This window comes from Atractosteus spatula, chromosome 14 (assembly GCF_055471065.1).
Source record: "Atractosteus spatula isolate fAtrSpa1 chromosome 14, fAtrSpa1.hap1, whole genome shotgun sequence".
Classification (NCBI taxonomy): Eukaryota; Metazoa; Chordata; class Actinopteri; order Semionotiformes; family Lepisosteidae; genus Atractosteus; species Atractosteus spatula.
The window spans coordinates 32,591,783-32,602,600 of NC_142719.1; the positions used below are offsets into that span (position 1 = coordinate 32,591,783).

The 10,818-nt window shown below is 36.1% G+C and overlaps 1 protein-coding gene across 1 annotated transcript; it reads right to left on the reverse strand.

The window, feature by feature from the left end:
- Nucleotides 1-1,342: 1,342 nt before the first annotated feature.
- Nucleotides 1,343-2,040, reverse strand: LOC148821134 (insulin-like). Its single transcript, XM_088932709.1, has 2 exons — nucleotides 1,851-2,040; nucleotides 1,343-1,491 (listed from the first exon to the last, which is right to left on the reverse strand). Exons 1-2 carry the CDS (start codon nucleotides 2,038-2,040, stop codon nucleotides 1,343-1,345), a joined length of 339 nt encoding a protein of 112 aa, XP_088788835.1.
- Between the last annotated feature and the right edge of the window lie 8,778 nt (nucleotides 2,041-10,818).

Genomic DNA, 10,818 nt, shown 5'->3' on the forward strand with positions numbered 1-10,818 from the left:
AGTTGTTTGTGTAGATCTATAATTGTTACATGCCATGTAATGGGTAATTGAACAGCTGCTGAAACTTCTGATAATGAGACCTTTGTTACAAGTCTGTGAGGCTTACTGTATATTAGCGGAACTGCAGCTGCCCATGGGCTGGTTTGGGCTCTGAGATTAAGAGGAAGGGCGTTTTTGGCTGAGAATTTATCCTTTTCTCAATTTTTTTTTCTGCTTTGAATGGTGTGGGATATGTCTGTCATTGTGTGACCTTGGTGGTAAAGTACTGGTTTTGTAAAATGCTGCACCAAGCTACACACTTTCTGTAGACAGTGTTTTGGGTTTAGTTTGTTAGTGTTGTAAATAGATGTTAAATTATTTTCTGTTCATTTTTCCGTCACCAAAGGACGATTAAAGAAGCTGTTATCCCTCTTCTGTATCTCTTGGTTGACAATGTTTTACTAAACTATTTTACTTTATACTGCATTTAATCAAGTTGGTGTCGGGATTATGAATTAATCTGAATTTTATTTTCTTTTAAATATTTATTGCTCTTACTTCTAACTCCCCCTCTCTTGCCATAAAATTGTAAAAAAACATCCAGATGGTTTAAGATTTAATTAAAAGGTCAGAAAGGTTAGAAATGTGTTTTAAATTCAGATAATTCTTATGTATTCTTATAAAAATGTATATGCTTTTTTCCACAAAGCCTTGGAAAAGAGTGTTTTGTCTGTAATGCAAAGCAGTGCAGTACTAAGATTTGGGATTTTTAACTCCCTGAAAAGCATAATGGCATCTTTTGCGATAAAAAGTGTTATGTTCGCCATATAGCTATTACTAATACACCTTGTTCCCCATACAAATATGTGCATCATTCTGAATTTAGATTTTAGGTATCCTCTTTAGTTGCTTACTGTACATCACAAAGTGCAAAAAATATGCCATTATATAGTATACTATAGAGTAGAATATTGTTTAGTGGAATGCTAATGTTTTAACCAATTCATTGACTTGTTGTTCATGCCATTGTATCTTGGATCTAGAAATTGAAGTTACCAAAGATTAAAGTCTTGATGCAAAACTTTTCAGGGATCTTTCTTTTTCTGTCAAGCCGTGAGCAAGCTGTTTCTAGGAGTCTTTTTTGGGGGATGCATGTACAGTACATGGTTTAATTTAGTGTTAAGACAAAAGGTTTAAAGCCAGCTAACAGTATTGTAGCAGTTGGAAATTAATTCAATAATGTCACAATATATTTTTTTAAAAACTGAAGTCCATCTTTAATGTTTCTGAATAATGCATAATTAACAACAAATGGATATTTTAAATCACATTAACTTAGCGGAGCGATGGTAATCACTTGGCTTTAATTGCAGTAATTTTCCAGTTCATATATGGTGCAAGGCTTGTGGCAGCACTGTTCAACTATGCCTCTCTTCACTTTCATCTCTCCTTGTTGCTTGAATTGATATTCGTCCACTTCATTCTCCTGTCCAGCTTTTCCAGTGAGGAAACCTACAAGTAATCCAGGACTTAATGACTGTAATATGAAACATTTAACAATAATACACATGGCACATGAAGAAAATTTATATTTTTCATTTACTAATGCTACCTAATTAGTAACTGAACTGAAACAGTACTTAACACACCAGCACTAATCTATCATACAATGGCTGTGGTACAGCTGTAGCTTGGTTTTAATTTACCACAAAGTCCTTACCAAAGGACTTCGGTTAATCTCCCTGTCAGGCAAGTATCTAGATTACTTTAATTTTTTTATACAAAAAACAAGGTATTAAAATGTTTCACTAGGTTGGGATACCTCTACCATTCTGCTTGAAGGTTTAAGTTAGAAAAGGGAAGCAACTTACCCAATACTGGTTCCATGTCTCTCTTGACTTTGTTGGGGTTGTAGAAGAAGCCCTTTTCTCCACAGACTAGATACAGAGCTTCCACCAAGTGAGACCCGCAGAGATGCTGATTGGCTGCAGCATCAGTCACGGGTGGAGAAGACAGGACAAGCAGGGCGAGCAGAGAGAAAACTTGGAACCACAGAGCCATAGTGCCAGCGCTGCCAGAGAGCTGTATGAGCAGAACCGAAAACGTGCGGTAGTACATTATACATCATACCACAGAGCGCAGCACAGATGGTGGTTAATATTGCTAAAAAGCAGATTGGTGGACTAAAACTGAACAGCACCTTAGTTGTCATCTTATGTTTTTCCATAATTAAAACTTACAAATATATTAGGCTTTTATGGACATTTTATGCATCATGCTCATGCCTACAATTCAGTCGCTGCTATTTCTTTTTCGTCTTGCTATTGCTTTTAGTAAATTTTATCGCCATTTACCCACCACACCATGCCAGCCCCCGAGAAATAGACTATTAGTTTCTCAGAGTTGAGTTATTACATTCAGGTATTTCGATTTATACGGCCGTGTTCAATACCCCTGGACGAATGGTACGTGGTTGGACGAACCCACTTTGCCTCGGGGTCGCGTAATGCTTGTTGAAACTATTGTTCATGATACTTGCTTCCCATGTAGATGGGGGTTGGAGGAGATGCTGAAGGAAAGGGACATGACTACATGCCAGCGAGGTCTACTTATTAAGCCTGTTGGGGGGGTTACTCTTATCTGGCAGCAGAAAGAAGAAAGCTCTTCAAGCAGGTCGTGGTATGACAGCTGAGATCTCTCCCCCAATTCACTCCTGCCTGTACTACATAGGAAGCTCCTGAGCTTTTTGTTAGTGGCAAACCTTCGCTAAATGAACACGAGTTCCAAAATCCAAACATTAGATGCTTAATGACAAAAATCCTCGCCTTTATTTACTGAAATGTGCAATTCTACGAATGTTATCTTGCAGTATTATTTCCATCATATAAAGACTAGCCTGTGTAATTCTTAGATTTTACATTCTGCTCGGAGGCTTTGACTTTAATCGTGATCTTTTATAAAAGAAATGGGAATTATTACATCAAATACTGTTGTTCGCACTTGAATTCTCCTTTTCTTAGTGCTACCTATTTTATTTTCTTGCAGAAATGCCCTAAGCAGATGTATTTAAGAAAAAAATAAGGCATAAAGTACTCTACAGTATAATGCATAGCATCTACAAGTTATTTTCCCCAATCAGTAATATTCATTCAGAAAAGCTTACCTTTTGATTAGGAGCTCAGAAGTGGAAAGATGTTGGAAAAGTCAGCTTTGGTGTTGCTGTATATATACTGTTACATTGACCATAGAATTGGCATGAAGGAACATCTAGTGACGTTTCATTACCATGTAGGAAAGTAAAATTTGCACTGTTGGCAAGTTCCAGTTTCATCTTCCAAGTCATTAAATGTATTTGTCTGATATATTTGTCTTGGTAAATGGTATTGTTGCAATTCCAGTGTACTGAACTGTACAGGTAGACTACCAACTGATATGTAAATAACGTGCTAAGGATCTCATCACAAGCATTGACCAGAATAAGCTTGACCACCTGCCACTCCATTAGTGACTTGAAGACAACACTTCATGTTCTGAGGACTCAGCAGTGTCACCAGATGGTTAATGTGATACTTCCATAGAAATGTGCTTGGCCCATTGTGGTGTACGGGTCATTAATTTATCACCAATCTGCCTTTATTTATTTTTTTGTTAAGTAAGCTTAGAGGAGTCTTTCCTTAACTTTTTGCTCTAGATGCTGCATTTGCTTCACCTCTTCTGACTAACAATCACGTCAGTCTAATTTTACGAAGCAATGTACTTTATAAGGAACAAATATTGACTTCTTTCCTCTGAGCGTGTTGCCAGACTTTTACCTTCAGACATTGTCCATTATATTTAGAAGTAGGAACAAAATTGGAGTTTTGTATTTTCACCTAAACTACGTCTTCCATTTTGAACTTGTATTTAGAGGTTTAGTGTGGTTACTGTAAGCTTAGAGCACAATTTGACATTGGCATCGTCTCCCTTTTTTTGTTCTTTTTTTGATAGGCAGAATATATGAAAAGTTAAAAATGGTCACAAATCGCTACATAGTATGGCATGGGCTTTCATAGTCTATCAGTGCTTTGTAAAAAAAAAAATACATTTTTTTGTGCACCACACAAAGAAGTCACCACATTAAGGTACTGTATGAGGCTCATGAACAGAGCCAATGGAAGATTTAAAAGGGTTGGTCAGTGCGCTTGGAGGAAACAAGCAAACATTAATTCCTTGGCCTCTATTTTAAATGTGAAAAAGCACACTACAGGGAATATCAGATGAACAGTTACTTTGCTACAGAACAAAATGGGGAATCTCCCCTTTAATCCCTTAAGGACAAAAAGCCTCTTTAGGTGTATCAGCATTTTGAAAAAGTTTTTTCAGTTTTCTTTCTGCTTGGCCTCTCCATGTTCCTTTGTGGCATACATGCTGACACAGCTTCCCACATAAGCATTATGTGTCTATATGCTCCAGGAGTTTTATTCCTTTTCCCCTATGCAATATACTGTAATGACAATGTTATTGACAATATAGGCAATCTTTTATAATCTAATCTTATTTTGTCGAGTTATCAAACTGAGTTATATTTCAAAGTTTGTCTTCTGGGTAACTTCTAGTTCTTGGTTGTGTTCAGCACAACTGAGCCTGGGTTGCTCTGGTCTAAAAAAACAGCTTAAAAAGCTTTCAATCACTGAAAAGTGTTTTGCCTTGCTTGTCACATTTTCCATGGGTTATTTCACTAACTTTAGAAAGAGATTTGGAGGAACACTGGAAAATTGCCTAATCTCTATCTGTTCAGGCTCTTCTCATACAGATTGCTAATGCATTGTACAATTCTAACATACCATCTCTTGCCTTAAATTCCAAACCTTTAACTAAAAATTGCTTGCATTTGTATTGCTTCCTGCATTGTCTAGAAAATGAAAATGTCAACATAGATACCCATGTCTTTCTTTCAGAAGTAACCGCTTCAAGCCCAGTGAATTGTTTTAACAGTCTGCATTGTCAGATGTTTGCACAATCTTGAATTCTGTCTATTTTGAAATAAATGCAAATCCTGCTATTTTAGCCTCATCTGAGGGCACTTTTAGAGACTGTACCAGGATCTAATTCATTGATGTAAGTTAGGAGTGGTGGTCCTATCACAGATCCCTGTGGTACTCAGCTCAAAACATCAACCCATATTGAGTATTCACTCTTTTTCTATCCATTAATTAGTTCTTAATCCAAATCCATTAATTTGAATGTCTATGACCTATAGTTTGAAGTCCTCAATAGTAATACTGGAAATATATGCAATTTGGTCTCCAGTGCAATTTTCTTCTATTGACTTTTCTCATATTCTTTTTTACTTGAGCTTGCAATATAAAGTATTGCATTTTTGTAGCTGTTTTTTAATGTTGTTCATTTGTGCATTTTTTTTCCTCTATATTTTCCTAATTGATTTAAAATGATTTCAACCGCTACTTTCCAGGATTTGATTTACTTAATCTAGTCATGGATATGACTGTCACTGTCAGTTATCTGCAGATTCCTTCTTTACCTTATTCAATTCTACATCCCTGAACTCTTTCATAGTTTGCTTTACAAAAATTATAAATGTTTGTTTGGTGCTCTGTGCATTTTCCAAGTACAGTACAGTAGCTTTCAAATTAACCCATATTATGATGGCAGTTCCTTAGTAACTCCTCCGCCTTTCTTTTCCTCGGTTTGTCTAGATTGTTTGAAAGGATTAAAAGCCTAGGACATTTATTGCAGGACGATTTCAATTTCATCTGTCGCCTTTTTTAATCCTTGATTTTTTTGTGTGTGATGCATATTAAAATTGGCACAATAAATAATTCCTCCTCTTCACAGACATTCCTGATTGCATAAAGTTGCATTGTAATTGAATCTGAATTTCATGAAAAAGGAACACATTCTGAGCGAGATAGATTTACACTTGATTTATCAAGGTTACGTTCCTGTGCCTAAATGCTTTTTCCTCCCCACACAGTGCTGCATCTTTCCAATCTCTTCAAATAGCTGTATATCAACTGATGCTGATTTACCAATCTACTACAATCAACAATTTCTAAAAGAGTTCTGCGGCAAACGCTCTATCAAATAAAAATCAAATAGTTTTCAACAGGTCTTTAAACAGATGGGTAATGAAGACTGGAAATGGCGTCATTACAAAAAAAGTCATCAGCAATGTGCCATTTCTCCACTAGATGTCACCGTTTCCACATGCATACACAGCATACGCTCCGATCTCCAGTTATGCCAATAAGTGTTTTCTGCGATGGTTTCTGTATTCCGAAAATTGAAATTGCATATGCCAATTTTTTATGTCAATAACCGTAAGACTTTGGAAAAGGCTCTTGTGAAATTTGTAAGAAATCACGTTACCAGACAGTCCTTGCTTTAGTTTATTTCACACATATCAACGTTCTGGAAGAAATGCGTGGGTGAGAATATCTGAATACACAGTGTTAGTCATGGTGAATTAAACCATTCATGCCCTTCAGATTTAATTAAAAATGCAATGACCGTTTGCGGAATCCAGGCTATCGACTGTGTGCTATGAAGAGTTGTGCAAAAAAAACGCCACAGTAATAAAATATGGCTATAAGTAAACTACAGCAGCTATTGTCAACAGGCTATGTATTGAAGCCCAGGTAATGGAGCTACAGTAGCTAGGTGTATTCAATGTTAAATATTTTGAATGACAACATATACGTTGTTTTTAAAGTAACATTGGTCTTTTCCTTACATCATTAATCATTTTCCTTACGTATGTCTCAAGTAATGTTGTTTTCTAAAAATACTGTAACATACTTGGCAAGAGGTGGTTGTGCTATCCCCGTTTAATATTTTAGTACTGGTATGCGCAAACCTTAAATTTACACGCTAACAAAGAGTTAACCGACAAGCTTTCAGATGTGAAAACTTTGCAACAGGTTGAAGTATACCGCCGCCGTTTTAAAAGCCCTCCTTACATCACCCCTTACAATAGCCTGAATATTCATGTCAGCCATGACTTCTTGGTTCTTTCAGAGAATTACGACAGTCTTGCCTGACCCTGTACTTTAATATTTGTCTTGGCATCACGTTCTCTGCGGTCTCTCAATCAAATACCATCAATAGCGTAGCCTAGTTTTCAAACAAAGATTAAGTGACCCCAGCGAATCTGATGCCAAGGGTAATGGAAGTGCTCCAGACCTGATACATTAGCATCAAAATGATTTGTGAAGCTGTTGAGAATAAAGGATAAGATTATTTGGCTAGCTACTCCCTTTGCTTTTGTGAGATGCTGCGCAGTCCCTCTCGCTACGGCATTCTCTGCCTGTTACTGATGGAGAATCTGCTAATACCTTCTAGCAAGTGTGTCACTGTGAATTTGAGAGTGCTTCCCAAGAATAGTTTCCTTTATCTGTGCACCCAAAACAAAGTACTCTCTAGCTCTAAGATCCCTGACATTAAAAGGCTTATACAGTAAATGAATATCTTGGTGACTACCATGTCCATGGTCAACCGATTTACCAACCATGAAGAAAAAGGCTCAGACACCTTAAGCAGAATGTGTACCAAGTGATGGGGTAAATCTGATAGTTCTTTCTCAAAGTGCTGTATTGTGTCCTTCTAGCTACTGTAATTGTGACACACCTCCATTGAACGTGGTAGAAACAATTGTAGTGCATGCACCTGCATATTCAGAGTGACTGAATAGATATCAGCTACTGAACACAAAAAAGTCAGTACTTAACACAGAAAATGTGAAAGAAACACATTCTTTTTGTAACACAAGTGAACATTTAAAAAAAACTGTCTAAAGCAGACACAGATGTGTTTATTAAAACTTTACATGATGGAGATTATCAATAAGTTTGATTGCCCAAATACAGCAGAATAGTCACATTCTCAATGTCAAAGATCACTATGTATTCGATATTCATGAAATATAACACCTTTGATGGGACATAAAGGAAAAAAAAGTCAATAAATGAATTACACAGCATACTTTAAAAGGCAAGGAAATCAGCGTGCTTTTCCGATACTGGCTGCAAAAATGTCTCTGAAATCACTGAAGCACATTCATTTCTGAGTAAGAACGCTGCCCAAGAGCTTTGATTGTGACAGTTTCCTTGTAATCTTTTTCTTTTTTTCATATTTAAAGGTTAAGGAGGTAGCCATCCATACAGACAGGCCTAAATCAGAATTCCTGACATTAAGGAAGGCTGGAAAACACTCACCAATGGTAATGGTGAGTGCAATAAAGTAATTTAGGTATTAATGTGTTTTTAATTAATCTTATTAGTGTTTACATGTCAGACAGTATGAAAAGAATCTGGTAATAGATATTTGTTCTTAGCAAATACTGTACACATGATGAGCTTTCACAAACGTTCATAATGCATTCCAATCATGAATATGGGCTTCTGTGCATTACAAAGTGAATGCAGAGTACCAAATATATATTTGAATTTAAAATATTTTAAGGTTCCACCTTACTAGATCATTCACACTGGTTTTAGGTAGTGATTGTCACAATATAACCTGAGTTATTTCCATTATACTCTATGTAGCTCAAGTACAGTGGTTCTTTACTGTCATTCTTACATACAGCGTGATGTTGGAGCAACGTGCACATTGAGTGTCATCTGTTTTTTTCCCCACATGAGTTCTAATTTACATACTGTAGTTGGTCTAGTTGTTCGTGAATTAGCTTGCATAATTATACCTCTGATTCAAGGCACTTGATAGATGATTTTGCTTTTAATGGAGTTAGTTACGAGTATTCCACGGTAAAAGACAATAAGAAACATCCTTTATATGTCTTGCTTAAAAGTAAATAGCTAAATTGCTTAATTAACTACTTAATTTAGAAAAAAAACCCAGAAGACCTGCAGGAACTGAGTTAGAAACCCCAGTAATCGAGCTATATAGATGATATAATGGTAATAATGGTAATAGCTTTATTGTGACAATCACTGGTTCAAACTGTTTATTTTGTAAGATGCCATGTTAAAAATATTTTAAATTGATATATTTATATATTTTGGGTACTCTGCATTCACTTTGTAATGCATAGAAGCCCATTTAATTTTTTTTTTAGAGAACCACTAATCAGACTAGCCATCTGCTGGACTCTTCAGTGCAGTTATTTTGGAAACTCAGTAGATGTCACCATTAACACATTTTTCACCATCTTCTCTCTCATTTGTTCTGAGACATTTTTCTCCTTCAATCTAGGTCACCTTTGCAGAATAAGAGAGATCAATGTTACATTAATTAAAAAGATCCTTTCATGTGTAAAAAAAGGGAAGACACTTCATTACAGAAAGTAAAAGAAACTAATCAAATTTCTTTGCAAGTGTGTGGAACGCTGAATCTGTAAGAGCAGAGTTACTCCTGAGTGTAGGAGTGCACTGCCATTAGTTCACTATGGGAAGGCAGGTTATCCCTGGTTTGTGTCATGGTAATTCAGAGCCTGTCCAAGAAGCACAAGGTGTGACTACACCCTGGACAGAACAGTACTGCATTACAGTGTACCAATGCAAACACAATCGTCACATAGGGATAATTCTGAGACACTAACGGACAGTCTGTCTTTGGAATGTGGGAGGAAACCACACAAATAACAACATGTCAATTCCACACAAAAGCCACAAAAATCCACTCCTGAAACCTATTAGGGCATAACTTTCACTTGTTTTCTGGCAGATTCTTCAGACACGTAATGAAGAATTACATAAAGGCATGTGCTGTGTATGCTGATGCCTGTAATTTAAAATAAACCATCCTGTTTTCACTGATTTGTTAGAAGCGTATTGTTAGACGAATCATTGTCTGCATAACGTCAATTCATTTTACTGCATGATACTGTGAGCCTTATTTAGTTTTTTCTTATTTAGTGTTATTCCCTTAAAAAAGTGAAATTATAGTGCCTGCATGGCATTCACAGCTTTTAATACTTTAAAAGTTCTGAACTTAATTGGATGATAATGCTGAAGAGACTTGTGTTTTCAGTTTGTCTTTATTATGTAAACTCTGTGAATGCCGGCACAGTAAAGAAAATGATAGAAAAAAGTTATATTTTGAAGTTAGCAAAATGAGTAAATCCAATAAATTAGATGTGAACAGGATGGGCTTGCTTGTTAGGGGTTGTGAAAGGTGATTTAATGAGCTTAAATTGAGAAGGGATTACAAACACTCCTGTGTCAGAAAGGTGGCAGTGTTCCATTGTCCAAACACTTAGATAAGGTGACAGGTAAGTCAGCCACATGTATGGATGCAATAGAATTTCAAGTGGTAAAATGATTTGTAAAGCAATGTTTACTCCTCTTTGGAAAAAAAAAGACTTAGCAGAATTGAATTCTAATCTTAATTTGATAAACATGGGGCAATTTCAAAAAGTCTCTCGACTAAATGTGAAAAAAGCATTTTGGTTGAGTGAAATATCAATATTCTCTTAACCTTTAATCTCTTGTATCTTGACCTCTTATCTATTTTTTTGCTTAGTGCTGTGTTTTTCCAGACGTCCTGTAAAACTTGTCAGTCTATAGTATCATGACACAGAAGGCGTATCAAACTAAAAGTACTGCATTCCTTTCCTTTTCAGAACATCATTTACAGGCTGGTCGTTCTGAATATCCCTTTTCATTCCTGCTTATTGCGTCTTAAAATATTCTGGCGTACTGTACCTCGTGTCAATAGAATATTGATCTACAAAAGAAGAGCAGTGCTCAGGTCTGATGGATTTATTCACAAACTTTAAATGTAGATAGAAAACATAATTGCAAAAAAAAAGTGTATCAGTAATACAGATCGTAGATTTGTGGTAAATTTTAAGTATGAATTGGGTCAAATGGTCAAAAT